We start from the raw sequence: 19,427 nt of genomic DNA, 5'->3' as shown, positions 1-19,427 counted from the left end.
TAATTTTAGGTGTGCAGCCATTGGTTAGACATTTATATATTTGAAGAAGTGATCCCCCTGACTAGTCTAGAACCCACCGGGTACTATACATAGTTATTACCATAGAATTGACTATATTCCCCATGCTTTATTTTACATCCCCACTAGTATTTTTTAATTACCAATCTGTGCTTCTTAATGCCCTCCCCTTTTCCACCCTGTCCCTAACCTCTTAGATTTAAATCTAAGGAGAAGCCAAGAAGGCAGCTGGACAAACAAGTTGGAGTTCAGAGGTGGGGTCAGGGCTGGAGATATCAGGTTGAGACTCACAAACATGTAGACAGTAATTAGAATCATAGGACTGTACTAAGTGAAATAAGTCAGACAGAAAAACCAGAGAACCATATGATTTCACTGATGTGTGGTATATAAACCAAAAACAACAAAAGAACAAGACAAACAAATGAGAAACAAAAACTCATTGACACAGACGATAGCTTGGTGGTTACCAGAGGGCAAGGGGGGTTACCAGGGTGGGTGGTAGATGAGGGTAAAGGGGATCTAATACATGGTGATGGAAGGAGAACTGACTCTGGGCGGTGAACACACAATGGGATTTATAGATGATGTAATACAGAATTGTACACCTGAAATCTATGTAACTTTACTAACAACTGTCACCCCAATAAACTTTAATTAAAAAAAAAAAAAAAGAAACATGGGACTGGGTCACCTGGGGAATGAGATGCAGAAAAGAGGTCCAGGGGCCACAGGCTGGGATCCTCAATGTGTGAAGACTGAACTGAGGCATAGAGGCCAGCAAGGGAGGGCGAGAAAGACCAACAAAGGAGGCCGGGAGAGAGTCCAGCCTGGCCCAGCTCTCCGCTGACCAACCTTGTAACCTCAGGTAAGTTGCTTCCCTTCTTGAGGCCTCAGTTTCCTTTCTGTCAACAGGGGTGGCTCCAGATCGATCATTCTGTGACACTCCTGCGGCCACTTGCCCGATCAAGAAATCAACTCTCAGGCTAACCCACCTCGTTTCCAGGCCTCCTACAATCAACTGTCACTGGATGAAATGCAAAACTACAAAAAAACACGGCCCAAAGGCCTGCCACTGACGATCACAGGCAGGACAATGGGATGGTAACCCAGACTAGAATCCAGACTCTGCCGCTTGTCAGCTGGGTGACCTTTGGTAACCTCGATTCTCAGTTACCTATCTGTAAAGGCAACCCCCATGAGGGGTTGTTGTTAGGAGTAAGCCAGGTGGCAAGCAAAGCACCTGGCACAGCCCCAGGCACGTGCACGGTCAGTGTTAGCTTCTTTCTCCTTTAGGAGGATTTCTTCCCCAAATCAGAAGAGTCAGGGGTGGCTCTACTCTTTCAGCATAGTGCATTCCTGCTGCCGGTCAACCCCAGGGCTGCCAGCTCTGTGCCACTTTGCCCCTCACCTGCATGGCACATGGCTGCCATTGCAGGAATCAGGAGTCTGCAAAGACTGACTAGGTCATCTAGCTGGAGCCAGGGACACTGCGGGGGCTGGCAGGAGGGATGGGGGCATCAGCTTCTAGTGCTGACCACAGCTGTAGACTGGAGCCTTTCCCGGGCTGCATTAACTTGGCTGGCACAGGGCAGTGATGACAGCAGAGAAATGCTTCCGCAGAGAGCAAGTTGGAGCTGGGGCCAATGTGTTCAGCCCTGATGACAGCACCCGGCTCCATGTCTCCTAGAAGCAGCCCTGGGGGGAAGGCAGGAACTGCGGCAACAGCCACTGGAGGGAGAGCCGGGCCAGGAGCCCGGATTCCTGGTCTCTGGCTCGGTCACAACAATCAGACTAATGGCTCCGTTTCTCGGGTGCCTGCACTGTGCCAGCTGCTGTGCTAGTGTTTTACCTGAGGGCTCTTCAACAACCCTGCAAGGACAGTGAACATGTTCCTTTCGAAAAGACGTGGAAACTGAGGCTGAGAGAAGAGAAAGTCTTGCCCAAGGTCACCCAGCCTTCCAGGCGCTCCTTCTCTTGAAGACATGTCAAACAGGAGGGACCCGTTATGTAGCCTGCAAGGCTCTGCGTGACCTGGCCTTTGCCTCCTTCTCCCCTACACCGGTCTCTGCCTTCTCCCTTGGTTCCGCCAAGTTTTTCCCCAACTCAGAGCCTCAGGGTCTTCAGAGCCAGGAGCTCTTCCTCTGCCCCTCCATCTCTGCCCTTTGCAAGCCCTGTCATCCATCAGGTCTCCATGGAAATGCCCAGGAAACCTTCCCTGAGTCCTAGACTAGGTCGGGGGCCCCATGAAACCCCTCACAGCAACCTTTTCGGCCTTGGAAGCACTTTTCACAACCATAGGTATCATTTCACAACCAGAACAATAGTGGTCTGTGTCATTTTGTGTTCACAGCCCTTCTCATGTATCCACATAATGCCGGGTGCATAGAGGGTTCTTAATATTATTTGTTGGTGGGAGAATGAATGAGCGAATAAACCATAAATGGATCTCCCTCTTGCACTGACAGGCTGGCTGCGATTCTGCTGGGAGACAGGGGACTATAAAGGGCCATCTCCCTTCGCGTCTGAATCGTAAAACCTGATAGAAACTGTATCTTCCAATCACACAGATGCTGCCCAAAGCAGCATGTGCAATGAGATCCCAAGACGTGTCTGGAGGGAAGTGGACACGGGGTGGGTCCCCAGACCAGGCCGGCTTCTCTCTGTCATCCCCCAATGTCAGACCCCAGCAGTGGCAGCCAGTCTTCCTGGTTCCTGCAGGAAACAGTGGTGAGAGGATGGTCAGACTTGCCTCCTGTCTTGCAAGGGGAAGTGTGCCCTGTTTCACTTCTGCTTTGAGGTGAGACACATCCTGTGTGTCAGACCACCCAGGGACTGCTCCTGTGCTGGCCACCAACGGTAGCCAGTGTGGTCAGCAGCCACGGCAGGGCCTGTGGACATGGCCCTCATCACGGTGCAGGGAGCCCCAGCCCCACGCCCTGCCCTCCCTCCTTCCCAGATGTGGCTACCCCACTGTGGAAGCCACTCGCGATGGGCTTCTTTCTCCAACGCCCCAACTCCTTCTCTCCAAGGGAAGAGCCCTGGGGTGGAGAATCCCTGAGTTCAATCCTTCTTCTGCCACGTGAGTGCTCAGTTACTCTGGGTAAGTCTCTCTACTTCCCTGCAACTCGGTTTCTCCTCTGAGAAGCAGGGGCACCACCACCCACTTGCCTCCCTCGGAGCTGTCCTCAGGCTCTAGCAGGGCAATGGGCGCACACTGGCTTGGGGTTCAGTATAACAGGAATAGAAATATAAAGGTTCCTTTCTTCTGCTCTCTTTCCCTCCCTTCCCAAGCTTCTGACTAGTTGGCAGTGTACCAGGTTCTTGGCGGACCTCCAGGTACATTCAAAGCAGAAGTTCGGGTGGCCTCCATTAAGGGGGTGTTTACAGGGCTGCCTTCGAGTTATGGGGTACTTTGTGCCACCCAGACACCGGCGCAAAGCTGACATCATCGGATCCTCCTTGTGAGCCCTTGAAGGAGGCAGAAGAAACACTGTCATGACCCCACCCCCAAACGTGAGGTCCAGGGAGGTAAACAGACTTGCACAGGATCACACAGGTAGTTGGTGCTGAAATCGGACAAGAACAGCAGAGACTCCACCTGACCGTGCAGGGGTTCAGTTCTCAAAACAGTTCAAAGCCCTTATCACCCCATTCTCACACCAACCCCCCAGGCTCAGCATCGTTTCAGGAGCCTGGGCAGGATCACACACAGAAGAAGTGGCCAGGGGTTCTCAATTGGGGGGCAATGGGGGCAATGGAGAGTGAATGGGAGCAGGGTTTCTGGCTCCCTGAAGAGAGAGGGGATGATGAAAGAGGATCATTCCCAGCAGAGATGCCAGCCAGCCCCCTGGAACGGGCGTGTTCTACCGAGATCTGCAGCCAGGATGAGCAAAGCCTGACAGGTGAGCAAGGTCCCCCCTCCCGGTGATGTGACCCGAAGGCTCAGGCTGGATCAGGGCTCCCAGACAATCGCTCATTTGTCCCTCTGCATTCTGCAACTTCACGACATTCACCTCCCTCTGGAAATCAGTTGGTGAAAGTGCAGGCAGGGTGGAGTAGGTTTGGAGATCTCTCTCCCCCGTTTTCTTCCGTTTTCAGGCCGTCACCTTCTCATGTTTGGTTTGGTGCCAAAGCCCTTTAGCTCTCCAGAATCCCCTTCCCCAGCCCCTCCTCTTCACCAGCCAGAACTCTTACTTCCACAGCCTTCAAATCCTAGCCCAAACGCCCCTTTCCCCAGGCTTCTCCAGCTCCCTCATGCAGCAGTAAGCCCCCTCTGTTTCTACAGTGCTTCACACACAGCCCACACAAGGCCTTGCGCACAAGGAGAGCGCACGCACGGTGCTGCCCTGCATGTCTGTTTCCCTTCGGCAAGAGAGCAGCGCCCACAGTGGTTCAGCTTTGCATAAATGTAGGCTGAATGGATGAATGCAGCCCATTCTAAATTAGCACCTGGGTGTGATGGGCACTTACACGGCAGGACACAAGGATGAGCAAGCTGTGCTCTCTGTCCACAAGGAGCTTATGTGCAATTGGAAAGGCACGCAATGTACACAAGGAAAGAAACACAACAGCCACCCCATAGCGTGTGAGTGCTACACACAACCAGCATTCGAATCCTGCTTCTGCCCATAACTTACTCGGGGGCTCTAAACAGGTCTCTTAGCCACTCTGATCTTGGAACCTACCGAGAGTTATTGCTCCAGGAGGTTGGGGATTGGGCAGCCATCGAGAAAGAGTGCAGAGTTCCAGTCAGGGGCGAGTGGCAGGTCACAGGAGGAAAGGGAACGTCTTACCTGATCAGAATTTAGTTCAGGGTGTATCAACCTCAACACTACTGACATTTGGGGCTGACAAATGCTCTGTTGAGAGGCTGTCCGGTGTATTGCAGAGTTTAACAGCACCCATTAGATGCCAGTGGCACCTCCCACAGTTGTGACAAGTGTCTCCAGACATTGCCAAATGTCCTTCAAATGGGGGTCCAAATCCCCCCAGGCTGAGAAACCCTGCCAACTCCTGGTTCTCCTCCAGGAGTACCCAGGGGCCTGGAAAAGGAGAGGGGGGTGTTTTGAAACAGCGAGAGGACAGAAGTTCCACGGGCTTGCCTCTGGCAGAGCCCTGCCCACCCTCTCAAGCTGTGTCACTCAGGTTCTGAGGACACACAGCTTGAGGAGGTAACTATGTCGCCTTGAAAGGGGTCTCTCTCTCAAGACAGAACCTGCTAATGCCAACCAGATGCTCGCAGACAGTGGGAAGGATGGGGGCTACTAGGCTTGGATGAATATCAAAGGCACTAGGACAAGTTCCTCTCCCGGGATGCTGCGGGCTTAAAAACAAATTTTCCTGTCTCTTAAAAGACACTTAAGGATGAAAGGGGAGGCGGGAATTGAACCTGGATAAGCAATGGGGTACAGCTTGAAGCTCCCAGACTCAGTTCCAGTCACAACTGCCGTGAGCGGCCTGAGAGACCGACCAGGACTCTCCTGTTGAGAAGGCCAAGTCTGAAATCTTGTGGCCCCCCAAGGTTTCTCCCAGACTCCTTGCCAGTTGAGTTCAGATGAAAACACTGGGGCTCAGAGAGAAAGGAGCTGGCTGGGGATCACGCGGGGACTCCCCACCTGTCATTGCCCCCATGGGGACGAGATTTTCTTCTTGGAAGGACTATGTGCTGAGGAACAGAGGGAGGTCAACTCTAAAGGCTGAGTTCTTGGCGCCTGTTTTGCTCCCACAAAGACTTAGGGCAAGTGTGAAGGCCAGGAGCTGCCTGAAGCATGCAGGCTGGTCGGGGCTGGGGGCCAGACGGGAAGGAGCAGACAGTGCCTTCCAGAGAGGAGCCTGGGGGAGAGGAAAGGCCACGGGCCCCCTCTTGGAGTCACTGGCTCTTCCCCACCAGAGGGTCTGTATGTGAGGCCACGGCCACGTTACGCCACATCTGCACCCCAAAGGGGCGGCACCACACACGGAACACAATCCGCTGACAGGAATACAGCGCCCCCAGCTGGGGCCCCAGGAAAGAGCAGCAGGCGATGCCTCGCTGACCCAGCATCACGAAGGTGAGGGAGACAGCACTCCGGGTGGGAACTGGTGTGCTGTCTATTCTCAGCCCCACTGTCGGCTGTGGGGTCGGGGGCTCCACCCTGCCTCTCACCTGGTATGATGGTGGTTGGTAAGTCTACACAATGAAAAGGCACGTAAAGTATGCTACATGCCCAGTATACAGGAAGCACTCAAGATATGGAGTAACCGGTATGTCGTGTATCTGAAAATTTCTGGGTAACCGAGGAGGCCTGTCAATTGGCTTCTAGTCAGCTTTCTCTCCCACCAGTTTCTAACCATGTTAGCAAAGCCTCAGCTGTCTCAGCTGTGTATCATGCACAGTTGACCCTTAACACACGTTTGAACTGTACGGGGCCACTTATACGCAGATTTTTTTCAATATACGTTCAGCCCTCCATTTCCTTTCTGGGTTTCGCGTCCATGGATTTGACCATTGCTAGGAATCTTTGTGCACAGAGGGTCGACTTAAATTACAAGGTTTTTGACAGCATGGGGGACCGGTTCCCCTAACACCTACTACATTATTCAAGGGTCAACTGTACTTCTTTCTTCTAATACCTGAAGCTCCCATTTTAATTATTTTGATAGGTCACTTCATACAGGCTTATGCCTATCCAATGTAGTACTTGGCAGTTTCTAGCCCAACTGCTCAGCCTTTGGCGGTCCTGTGCCTTTGGCGATCCTCGTAGCTCTCCACCGAGCTGTCAGTTGTCATTTCACTTTGCTGTAGAGTTCTCTGCCTCTACTATGCTGCCTGTAGTGTGCGGCTTCTCATCTGCTTTGGTCTGAGAATCAGATTTCCAGGCTGGTTAGAACTGCGTGTAAGGCAGGCAGGAAGAAGCCCAGAGAAGGAACCTGGGCCAGGGTTTCTCACATGGACCACTGATAGCAGAATCACTTGGAGTGTCTGTTTACATGCAGAGTCCCAGGCCTCCTAAATCAGAATCTCAGGAGAAGGCTCTGGAAGCTGCGATTTAAGCGGGCTCTCCCGCACAGTAGCACTGGAGAACCACAATTTTTTCTAGCGCCTTTGGTAAAGGGACATATTACCCTATCTATCGCATTTCTTTTCCCGTCATGTTTTTCTGCATCCTGTACCGTGTGTGGTTCCTCATCCCAGATTCATTTCTAAGTCCGGCCAGGCCAACTGGTGCTGCCCCAGGTGTACCGGGGCCTGTGTGTACCCCCGAACACAATCACGAGGCTGAGAAATGTCTCCAAAGCTGCCCAGCCTCGGGGAACAACCCTGTTCACAAGGGAAGGAAGCCGGGGCAGCGTGGTCAGGAGGTCCTTCTTCCTGCTCTTGGCAACGTGGCACTTCTGCCAACAGAAAAAAAAACTTCGAGAAGAGGTTCTTAGGGCCCAGATAAGGCAGAACGACCACAGCAGCCAGAGAGCAGACCCTTTAGCCCAAGTCAGCAAAATGGGCTCTGCCTCTTGACCGCTCTGACTCCTACATAGCCCACAAGGCCCAAGGCTACTTTCTCTTTAAAGACTACGCTGTCCACTCTGGCCCTCTGTGGTTAGTCCCTTCTCTAAACGCCTGTGGCTCAGAATCCGGGGCCATCATCATCATCCTAACAGCTAACGTTTAGGGAGGGGGTCACAACCTTCCAGGAATTGGCTTGGCTCTCCTGTGATTTTCATGGCCCCATGAGGTGGTATTATTGTCTCATTTTACAGATAGGAAAACCAAGGCTCTGAGAGGTGCAGTAACTTAGTTGGTTCACATGCTGGCAAGTGGCGCTGCTGGAGTCTGAATCCAACCACCTGTCTGCTGAGCCTGCCCTCTCAACCACCATGCTACTGACTGTAACCAAAAGCCTAGAAAGGCACTGGGCTGGGAGCTAGAGGACCTGAGTCCTTCTGCTGTTTCCAGCTACAGCAGGGGACAGGTCACTGTTTCCTTATATGGGAGAAAATGAAGAGGTTGGACCATATCTCCGAGAACCCCTCTGCTCTAAGAATCTTGTCTTATTGGACCGCCCTCATCTCCACCTGCACTGGGGTGACCCACGGCATGTAACACACCTTGGCCTTAGTGGGCTCATTTCTCAACATGAATAAGTCCCTTCCGCGATTTGATTTAGGGAGCGAGATCGGGTGATCCCGTCAAGGTATTTCTTACAATTCATGCGTCGCTCTCATGTGCCAGGCCCTATGCTTTCTTGATCTCAACAAATCACTCATTCAACTCTCATCGACTGGAGTGTGCTAGAAGAATTTCTTAGCATAGTGAGCCGAAACGGGTCAGCAAATAATTAGTGTCACAAGCACAGGAAGAGCACTACTCAGAGGTGTGTATGTGCAGGTGCGTGTGTCTATGGGGGTTGGGGAGAAAGGTGAGGCCATGTCATCTCTATTTAATAGGTGAGGAAACAGGCTCAAATGTCAGAACTATCTCTAGTTCTCACAGCTAAACGGCGGGCTGGAATTTACACCCAGGTCCTCTTGGGCCCAAGCGTAGTGCTTTTTTCTCTCTACCAAGAAATGGTTATTCACATGTCTACCCCTGGGGGTGTGCTTGTAGTCAGCACGGACACACCCTCTATAATCAAACTACACACCCCCAAGGGCTGGGTTCTGCCCTCTGGCCCAGGGATGGAGGGGGATGGGTGGGCCTGAGGGACAAGCAGGAAGGCGAGGTGGAAGGACTAGATGATGATGGAGGAGGAGGATTGAGTTTGACTTCTGGATTCTGGCTTGGACAGGTGGGTGGAAGGAGGTGCTGGTCAGAGAAAGGAGCGAGGCAGGGGGAGCAGCCAGTTGGAGTGGGGCTCAAGGGCATGTGTTTCAGGTCTGGCTCTGAAATGACTCAGCATTTTAACTTGTCAGCCGCCTCTTCTTCCACCAAAGCACTCTCTCTGGGCCTTCTTCTCCTGGGTCATCTTTGCAAGAGGAAAGAGGTTAGGGGTGATTGCTGGCCTTATAGTGGATACTGAGGACCACAGATGACTACAAAGAGGGCTCCTGGCCTGGGGATGTGAGAGCAGCCCACGTTTGTTTATTGCCTGGTCAGCAAGTCCTTTCACATATATCTGTCTTTTGATCGTCCATCCACCTTGGGAGACAGCCTCCCATTTTATAATTGAAGGATATTGATGCTTAGAAAGGAGCAAAGGTTTGTCTGAGGGAAAGGAAGGCAGAAAAGATAATGGATTTTTATCAAGGACCTGCTCCATGCCAGGAATCCACCAGTACATTTTCACGTATATTAACAGAGCTGTCCTCTCAAAAAACTCTACATGCAGCATCAATAGCCGCATTTTATACAGGAGGTTACTTACTCCACTAAGTAACTTGGGAACTAGGCTGGAGGAGGAGAGATGTAGATGCAACACCCAGCTGCCCAGCCCTGGGACCCAGAGTTCATTCATTCAATCCCTGCCTTCAGCCAACAACCATTTCTCCAGCACCTACTATTATGCAGCACATTTAGGAGTAAAGAGATGGACATAAGAGGCAAAATCCTGCCATGCTAGAGCACCAGTGAGCCGAGTGTTGCCAGAGAAGCACAGGGGCGGCGGGAAGATGTCACAGGGCGTCCTATAGCACTTCTCTGGAGAAGAGACAGGATCTAAGAGCTGATGGATGATGACCGGGAGTCAATGGGTGTGGAGAGGAGTGTTCTAGGCACATGGAACAGCAGGTGCAAGGAGCGAAGCCGCTAGAGTCTGTGATGCTCCAGGTGGTTGGAGAAACAGCCTGGAACCAAACCGTGCAGGGCCACGTCTAAGATTTTTGAAGTTCAAGTCACAAAGGGTCTAAGTAAGTGGCAGGCACCGTCAGAGTGGTTTTTAAAAACAGTGGAGGATGGCGTGGCGTGAAAGCAGAGCCGATAGGAGGTCCTCCTAGCCAGGCAAGAGGGCAAGGCTGAGAGTGGCAGCAGAGGGCCGTGGATGGATGTGCAAGCACTTGAGGAGGTAAGTCAACAGGGGGAGGGGGAAGAAGTGGCAGTAACTGTCAGGTCCCCCTCTGGCCTACAGTATCCCCCACCCCCCCAGCAGGTTAGGGCGGGGCACTAAGATTGAGGCATCATGCTGAGTGGGCTCATAAACCTCAGTTAGAATAGAGGTTTTTCCTTTGATTTTTTTTTTTTTTTTTTCCAGAACGCCATGAGTTCTGCGTGCCAAAGCTGGGCTCCCACACTTAGCAGCAGGCACCAGCGAACAAGCCAGCAGTTTCCTAGTAGGTTGTACCCCCTGCTCTCTAGGCCTGACCGAAATTTTCCTTGCTTTGGCCCATGGGACTGTGAACAGACACCTTTTAGTAAATTCAGAGCCAGACTCTCCAAGACGGTGAATCCTAAAGCCGTCCTCACCGTCTGTGGCTGCCTCACTGACCATAACAGCCCTGGCAACAGGGCACGACCGTCAGCTGAGGGTGGGACTGCTGCTGTGGAACCAGGCTGGGGACAGAGATGCTGCACGTGGCACTTTATTCCTGCTTCCGCTATGTACAGGTATATACAGTTGGTGTGAGCCTATGGTACATTATTTCACAAAATTATCTTACATCGTGTGCATACTTCTGGGCAGGAAGCACAGATTCTGCTCCGAACAGCCCACGGATGGTGCAGGAAAATGACGCTCAGAGGAGCCGCCCCCCTCTCCGAGGACATTCACTGGGGCTGCCTGCCCCCTCCCCCAGCACTGAAGCCCTCCCACGGGCTCTCTGGGCCTCCCACGGGCTCTGAGTGCTAGCTGCTTCCCAAATGTTCCTCCTCGAGTGGAAGAACACTTGTGGGGAAGCAGCAGCAGAGGGGGCCCCCATTCGCCGACGGTGGCAAACTGACACGTGCTGCCCAGAGCCTGACTACTCCTGCTGAATATCCGCAGCAAGACGGGAATCCTCCCCGTCCTTGGGCCTCACGGGGCGCTGGCATGCATCTTCTCCAGGCAGCTCGTCCAGAACGTGACGAGTCGGTTGTCGCGGTTGATACAGAAATCTGTGAAGTCCTTCAGCAGCCGATCAGCAAACTTCTCGTCCCCTGTGGCGCTGGAGCGCCACGTCTTGGTCAGCATGGTGTTGTAGGCCCAGTTATAGCCGACCCGCTCCTCGCAGAACATGTTCTGGTTGGTGGAGCTGGTGGAGTTCCGCCGTCGCCGCTGCTGCCCGGAGAACTTGCGCTTGGAGTAGGGCAGCTGCAGGAACACTGTTCCTGGCGGGGGGGGGGGGGGACACGGGATGTGTGTCGCAGCCACCAGGAGGGCGCCTGGGGTCGGCTGGGGTGGTTCTGCCGCCATAGGCTTGGTGTGAGGAAAGAACCCCCGTGCTCATGGCCAGGCCCCTCCCAGGGCTCACACTCTTGCTACAGGGGCCCACGTGCCCATGCCTTCCCCGAGTGCCTCACCTGTAACGTGGATGTACTGAGGCTTGTTCTCAGCTGGAAAGTTAAAAGCAGACGCAGAATATTTATCTTGTACAAACCCAAACCTAAGGGAAGGACAGGAAGATACTGATTAGGGCCGACTTAGCTCAAGGGACAAGGGGAAAGTGTGTGACTAACAGAACTCTCTGATAGCCTGGGCTAAAGGGATCTGGAAAGATCTCTTTCGAGATGGAACATTCAGGCTGCTTATTTTTGTCCTTACCACATCACAACCTCTACTTTTTCAGTGGCTCACCAGATCTTTTCCCGCCCAGCCTCTTTTCATCTCCATGGTGGCTGAAAGCCCTCTCACTGGCCATACTCTTTCTCATCCAGCCTTCATCTCTCCCCTGCTACCTTCTCCCTCCTGTGTACCCCAGCTGTCCCGTCAGACCTCCCCACTGTGCCTACCCACATACTTGAGACTGTCAGGTCCTCCAGAAAATGGTCCTTATCTTTATTTATTTTAGCCACACCTCTCTTCCTTTTCTCAATGTCTCCCACACAAAGCACACAGTAGGTTCTCAATAAAGACTTTGAAGTGAAATGAAATGTCTTAATTGAAATTCTTTTCTTAAAACCGAGAAACACTACTCCGGGGCTCTCTGCCTCACTGTGCTCTGGGAACGGGCAGGAGGGGCCATTTTTCATCTATGGCTATTCTAGTTCACCTCTCGTCTATGGCCTGTTCTATTCCTGGTTTTGCTATTTCCACAGAGAACATTTATTACAGGTCTATCTGATGAGTGCTGTAAAGAACGTGTTAATAGATATGGCTCCTGCCCTGAGTCTGAGGGCTTTATGGAATGACGGCAGGGATGTCGGCAGAATTAAAGGAGGTAAAATGCCTGTCTCTTTTCCTGGACTGAGTTCCTCAGGGAGGTGCTATGCTGTAGCCTCTGTATAAGATGTCCGCTTTATCCTGGCATTTGATGATTACAGACTGAGAACACGTGAAGTCAGGCATGCAAATGAAATGGACAGGCTAAACTACACTGCAAGCCCCATCACCCACAGGCTGATTCTATCACTTGCAGGAACAGCTTTGGGTTCGGCCTTTCTTCCTCTCTACTTTCAATCAAAGCCATGTATTTGCTCAGTGTGGATTAGCCTGATCAGATTCTTGCCTTATCTCTTCCTTAGGTCACCAGGAAGGACCTTTAATTTAAAAAAGACGACTATCTGACCACATGGTTCTCGGCCCCCTCGCTGTCCATCTGGGGAACACACAATGCAAGACGACCACGAGGAAAGGAGCTCCAGCTCCTAGAAGGGTCTGTACTAATTTCATGCCAACTGCCCAGATGGAGGTGGAGCTGGGCTGTCTCATTTCAGAGCCACGTGCCACCTAGAGTTCCACTCTATGCAGAAAGCTACATGGTGAACATTTTTGCTCAAGGCATTTTGCTAGGCCTTGTGGAAGGATATAAACATGAGAAAACTGCACGCCCTTGCCCTTGCCCTTCAGGGGCCCCCAAGTTAGTGTGATGGATGGACAGAGGGTCCTGGGCCAAAGGGAAGGAGGGAGTCAGAGTGGAAGGACCTGGGATCCCTGATAGAACAAGACTGACAGGTATAGAAGGGTTGGGGGTCTAGGAGGGAAGGTAGGGGAAGGGGTCCAGGTGAGGAAGGGGAGCAGGTTTAGGTGAAGGGACACACAGCAGAGTCCTGAGCCGTGATACACAAGGACAGGGCAGGAGACGTATGAGGAAATGGAAGGCTGGAAAAGCAGGCTGAAGAGGAAAGGGCAATAGTGGAAAGCAGTCATGACTGAGAGCTGGAGGAGGATGCTGTGAAGAACAAAGCGGAATGCATAAACAAAGGCCACGTCCGGAGGGGTATCCAGCCTGCAAGGAGCAGCGACTGCCCGGGGACAGTATGGAGGGAGCAGTGTTCCCTGCTTATCAACTTGTTGGTTGCCTGGGGTCTTCCTCATAGGAACTCCTGTCTACTGAGGGCTCACTAGGTGCCAGGAACATCAGAGAAGCCTCCCAACAACCCCCTGAGGGGTGAGAAGACGAAGGCGAAGCAGATCCAGGACTCGCTCAAGGTTCCTCGGCCAGATGCTGGTGGAGGCGGAGCTGACCCAGGCCTGTCCGCTTCCCACATCAATGCCCTTCCCACTGACCACTGCACGCCCTACCTTCTGCCCCAAATCGCATGCCTCCCTCTGCAAGGAGGAAGTTAGATGCCCTGGCATTCACTCCACAGCCTTGCCTGAGCATCAGAGCTAGGCCTGTGAAGAAAAGGGCAGGCTGAGATCTAAGGCAGGCTGGGGCCAACTTGGGAGAGGAGATGCTGCAGAGTTTGGACTCCAGCCTGCGACTGTGTGCTGGGGGGTGGGGGGGCGGTGTGCACAGTGGGGGTGGTAACAGCTGGAGACACTTGAATAAGGAGATGATATGACAGTGAAGAAGGTGCAGCAGGAGGGTTAGTGATGCAGGAACAGGAGGCTTCATTTACACCATGATTAACAGGCAGCAGCAATCGGACACTGAGTCTGGAGACACAGCTGGAGTGTCCTGAGGGGTGGACAGCTAGGCCTAGGAAAGGCTTTCCCTGGAACACATATTAGGTGCCAGTAAATACCCCTGACTTATCTATTGCTTTAAAACCACTGATTGTCCTTTTAATGTGTCAAGGGGCTCTTGACAAATATCATCATTTTTCACCGCATGTCATCACCTGGATACCTTGGCTTACGGTTTTGTTGGAAGCTAAGGAGGGAGCTCTCTGCTCTCCTCTCAGCTAAAAGAAGAAAGCAATGCATTCTGAAAAGCAACAGCCACAGGAAGAGGTAGTGCTTACCTTTGAAACCAAAGCCAGGGTCCTATCAGAGGTAAGCAGCAAATTTGTCATTGGTGGACTACATCCGTTTACCCAGAAATGAAACAAACTGGGTTTGGCTTTGGTAACTTGCTATTCAAGACAAATAAGGATGCCTTCCCACTATTCTCGCTTGCTAAGGGACAAACCTGTGTGCGATGGCTTCCTGGAAAAGGTGCATTCGATCCCAGTATGTCTCCGGTTCAAAGCCTGAAAGGAAAAGAATAAATGCTGAGTTCTGTCCCCAAGGTTTGTAATTCTCCCGGGGTCTGGCCTTCTCACGACTCTTGACAGCTCTTCCTCCTGGAGCCCAGGCTCTGCTTTTCCACACCACTTACTTTCAGAAAGACCAGCCTCCATCCCAAGGTGGAACATCCTAAAACAAATGACAGCCGTGTGTTCTCAGCATCCCTTCCCCCAAGCTCTATCAGGATCTAGAAAGGGGATGAATATGAGTCCTCAGCAACCAGTGCGAGCTATCAGAACTCAACATATGACTTATTCTAATGACCTCCTATGCCACAAGCGGAAGGAGCATGATATTAAAGTGAAAAGAGAGGATAAGCTTTAAATGAACGTTACCTGCTTCTAAGGAATAAAAAAAAAAGGTTTTTTATTTTTATTACCAATCTTCCATTTCCCTACTAGGAAAGGCAATATAAGAAGCTCCATTTTAGGGGTAGGGAAATTGAAGCAAATAAACATAAAAATGATTTTGGGACAAGTGATCGGCTCGGGATGGGAGCAAGGCAGACCACTGTCCTCCCCCATCGCCCACGCCCTTGGTCCAGCCTTGCTCCTTCTTCAGGGCTGATGTGAGGACCAAGAGGTCTGGGCAGCCTGTCACACAGCAACTGGCAAGGGCTGGGATTGCGCTCAGGACTGAGGTGCCGTGGGCTGAAGCAGCAATGGCACAAGACATCCCTAAGACCAGGGGTGCCTGCGGTGGCCATCACTCTTTCCACATTTGAAATCTATCTAGGATAGCTTTGAGGATTCTGGGCAACTAAAGAGCAAGAGAGAAGAAAGACTGGCTTTAATAGGAAAAGGCACATACACGGCAGACTCCTGGCAAATTTTTAAGGGTTTTGAATTCACTGTTATCAGAAGGGGCGATAACAGGAAGAGAAGCGGCACAGAAGCAAGAAAATCGATTTTTAGATTCAAGCCCTGATTCCTTGAAGCTAGGACTTTCGTTCCGCTGTAACCATGGCAACCAACAGAGGATGCTGGCCTTGACGACTGGGTTACAACTGGCAGGGAAAACCATCGGCTCACATAAAAATGTCCCGCGAGCAATACTGTGCTGCCACTGTCAAGGTGGAAAACCCCAGAAGAGTCTCTGGATGGTGTGGGGGGACGATCAGTCTGTCCCCTCCACATATTAAAAACAGCAGCATGAGGTAGGGCCTGCCTTACATGCATCAGATATGAACACAATCATCTGGCATTTCAGAACTGTAAAAATGGTCCTGTCTCAGCCACACAGTGAGGGCATGGGAGAAGGAGGGAGGGAGGGTGGGAGGGAGAAAGAGAGGGAGAGAGAGAGAGGGCGGGAGAGAGGGCACACTTTGTAAATTCTAAGGATCACTGTGGGGCTTCCCTGGAACCTCAACTATCACTTAAAACATTGCCTCTATACAAAAATGTTTTCTAAGATGTAAACAAAGAATATACAAATGGGCCTTTGGAACAAAACTGCTTGTACCCTGGGGACAGCCTGTCTCAGGCAAAGCAGAGGAACACTGCTTGGCCTCCCCGACCTGGTGAAACCTCTCATCCTCGGGGCCGGTCCTCTGCCACCAACCACGATAGACTTCCAAGGGCACAGAAGAAAGCATCTCCCTTCCATCCAAAGTTTTTCCTTTCACATTGATAATGTCTGTATCTGAGAAACTAAAGGGACTCCTAATGTATTAGCAGCAACTCTAGCTTTCCATTTTTAAAAAAGCTCACCTGTGAGTGCACTGAAAGCCAACGCAGCGCAATGACCACTTGGCGATAAGAAGTTCCACGCTGCGTGAAGTGACATACATGCTTGCACTGTCCTATACATGCCCTCAGAGCCACGGAGGACGAGGGTGGCACAGCGGGTGGTGTCGGCCCCCTGGGCTCTCCCTTTCAGACTGACAACAGTGTTCCTGGGGAAGGGCTCTGACTGCCGTCCTCCTACGAGCCTCCTCCTGCTCTGTCTGCCTCGAGATGCAGGGCTCCAGCCATGTGCAGTGTTCCAGGTGCTGACACACCACAGCTTTGCACAATTGGACTCTGTTTCCTGTTTTGCTTTCATTGCCTCCCTTTCTCAGCTTTTTTGCATGGAATGGCAGATTCAAGCCTCCTGTGAGGTTCAAATTCCCGCCGCCCAAACCAGTCAGGTTGGAGCACAGAAAGGAAGGGCCGTGTGGGTAAAATACTAGAGCTGCTTGTGATTTACCGAGTATCACACGCTCTTCCAACCACCATTCCGCGCCAGGGTCTTCCTGAGTTGCAAAGCAGCTCTAAATGCCCCCATTTGAGGAATAAGGAATTTGAGACACAGAGACATTAAGTGACTTGTCCAGGGTTTCCCAGCCACTGAGTGAGGGACGAGGATGAAAACCCAGATCCTTTCGGCCTCTATGCGTTAGCCTGTATGGATTAGATAACCTACAGAGGTGTCCTTGGGGGAAAGAGCGGGTTTTCCTCATGGAGACAGAACCCCCAGAGAGGAGTATCTCTTACTGTCAAACAGGTGCTCACTGCCCTCCTTGAGCAGACAGCTGACGTTGAGTGGGATGAAGAGCTGGGCTCGGAGCGGATCACCATACAGGTAACTGGGCAGAGCAAAGGGACCTTCCAAAACCGGGACCAATAAAAAGCCACAAGAGGTGGCTTTTCGATGCCAACCTTGGACCTGATGGAAAGCACAGAAACAGTGTCATCTCTAAGTTTGTTCAGACAAGAGAAATTACTGCACAAGGAATGAAACCACTGGGGTGGCATCGTGCACATTGGTTGGCAGGTTCATATACTGGTGACGTCATACACATTGGTTGGCATGTTCATTTATTGATGTTCGCTGGCTCCAAACCAGTCCCGGGCAGGAAAATGCAGTCTAACCTCCCGACGAACACTCGAAAAACTGTGAGTTAAGCACACACTTCCTCTTTACAGTCCAAGGTCCTGCAACTTCAGCGTTTCTTTTGGGAGGAAGAGATTGGAGAGAGCTATTTCTTGTTTCCTAAAAACGCTTCTCATTCTATAGACTGTTGGAGGAAAGACAAGGACATAGGTTAAGTCCTTCCAATTTTGTCCTTTATCAAAAATTTACTAAGGCCAAAGTATCGAATAGAAAAACAAGCCACTTAAGGATGGCTGAGTGGGACATGACGCAGGGTGCAAGATGACTGTGGTGGCCTCTGTCCAAAAGCGATAAGCCCTAACCTGGCAGAATGAGAGCCGCTCTCCGGCAAACTCCCAAAAGCTGTCTGTCTGAAGACTGACTGAAAAGGAAAGTTACTGAGGCATAAAGACAAGCCTTCCCATTAATAACATTTTCTTAGGGAGCAGTGGCTGTTTTCTAGGTCTTACGATACTTTTCTAACCATAAAACTGATGTAAGTTTTTAGTTTGTTTCTTTGTTTTTGTTTTGTTTTCTTAAAAAAGATGATTGATGCATGTGGCTCTGGCATAGAGATAAGATTTGTGTCAAATACTATTTCAAAAAACTACAGTTTGGGCCATACCTTGACTTAAACAAATACAATTATATTAAAAACTGCAGGGGTCCACTTAGTTTTTCCAGACACACTCATAATAACAGTACAATAACACAAAAGCCAAGCTTTCTGTTTGACCAAAGTAATCTCTAAAGCTTAGTCAATGATCTTTTTATTTTATATAAATATTTATCCTAATAAAATCTGATTTATAACAATTTTGAACATTGCCTTAAAACAAACATGCAATAGAGATTTATAAAAACTTAACAAAATAATGATAAAAGGATTAGTAGCTTTCAGTGGATTTTACATAAATTGATGTGAAAAGTATATTTTTAATAGATAGGTGCTATTAGGTTGGTGCAAAAGTAATTGCAGTTTTCACAATTATTTTTAACCTTTTAAACTGCAATTACTTTTGCACCAACCTAATAAATTTCTCTGAGGAAATACTCTTCTTCTGGCCAAATGGTAACCATATGTGTGTGTTAATGTTATGGTTGTGTTGTTTTGAGATAGGATTATCTCACAGGGCTTCCAAGGAGGAGGCTTAGCCTACTGGGGCAGAGGGTTACTTCTGCCGAAGGGAGTGGTCCCTCCGGTGCCAACCAGCTGGGGAAGAACTGGTGTCCTCTGCAAACTGAGCAGGATGGGGAGCTGGGCATCTTTTTAAATTTGGACCTTAAGAATGTTCCCCTGACTGACTCTCCAGGGGAAGGGTCCTCAGTGGTGCTAACGCCTTGTGGAGGTGGATGGGGGCTGGGCAGAGACCTGGACAAGCCTCTTCCCCACGATACTATGGCTGGTGGGACAAAACTGGGCCTATGAGTCCTGGATAGAGACTCCACGTTGCCAGCTGACGCTGTGCTCATTTCTCTGTGGTCACCTCCTTAGCTTTTCATAAATTATTTTTGAACTTTCTGGCTGCTTTCAGCTGTGCGATGAGATAGATGCTTGGGGCCAGTGTTGGAGGGGAATGGTACTTGGTTGAAACCACAGAAAAATATTCTTTTTGAAGAACAGAGTATATAGAGTAGCAGACTGTAAGGATGGTTAAAGAGGGCTCCTGACAGCTTGACCAAAGAGTGTATATTCTACAGACACTGGAACTGGGGCTGGGGGGAGGGCAGGGGTAGCTTCTTAGTGCAGGAGCAATGAATGACCTAATTAGAGAGAGGAAAGACAGGCAGAGGAAAAACCAATTAAAACAGGGCTTCTCAGCTTCAGCACTTGTGACATTTTGGGCTGGTTAATTCTTTGTTGTAGAGGCTGTCCTATGCTATGCATTGTAGAATATTGAGGAAGATCCTTAGTCTCTAACCACTAGATGCCAGGCGCACTCCCCCACCATTTGTGACAAGTAAAAATGTTTCCAGATATTGCCAAATGTCCCGATAGGGGCAAAATCACACCCCACACCGTTCCCGATGAGAACCAGAGTTAAAAGCAGTGAC

At 50.7% G+C, this 19,427-nt stretch overlaps 1 protein-coding gene and 1 long non-coding RNA gene across 2 annotated transcripts in view; one reads left to right on the top strand and one right to left on the bottom strand.

Annotated features, from left to right (window-relative positions):
• The first annotated feature begins 2,877 nt into the window (after nt 1-2,877).
• On the top strand, nt 2,878-6,286 carry LOC117017445 (uncharacterized). The gene is made up of 3 exons (XR_004422084.1): nt 2,878-3,121; nt 3,849-3,923; nt 5,912-6,286. It is a non-coding gene; the product is annotated as an uncharacterized LOC117017445 (long non-coding RNA).
• Nucleotides 6,287-10,503: 4,217 nt separating this feature from the next.
• The window catches only part of DEPDC5 (DEP domain containing 5, GATOR1 subcomplex subunit), a 108,992-nt gene continuing 100,068 nt past the window's right edge, over nt 10,504-19,427 (bottom strand). Inside the window, exons 40-43 of the mRNA XM_033097641.1 lie at nt 16,994-17,165; nt 14,422-14,482; nt 11,429-11,511; nt 10,504-11,236 (exon numbers count right to left, since the gene is read on the bottom strand). Coding sequence (XP_032953532.1) covers nt 10,944-11,236; nt 11,429-11,511; nt 14,422-14,482; nt 16,994-17,165 — 609 coding nt within the window. The 3' untranslated portion in view covers nt 10,504-10,943. The remainder of the gene's footprint in view (nt 11,237-11,428; nt 11,512-14,421; nt 14,483-16,993; nt 17,166-19,427) is intronic.

Source organism: Rhinolophus ferrumequinum, chromosome 25, assembly GCF_004115265.2.
Source record: "Rhinolophus ferrumequinum isolate MPI-CBG mRhiFer1 chromosome 25, mRhiFer1_v1.p, whole genome shotgun sequence".
Taxonomy (NCBI): Eukaryota; Metazoa; Chordata; class Mammalia; order Chiroptera; family Rhinolophidae; genus Rhinolophus; species Rhinolophus ferrumequinum.
Note: the sequence above shows the minus strand (reverse complement) of the source record. Positions and strands in the feature narration are given on the sequence as shown.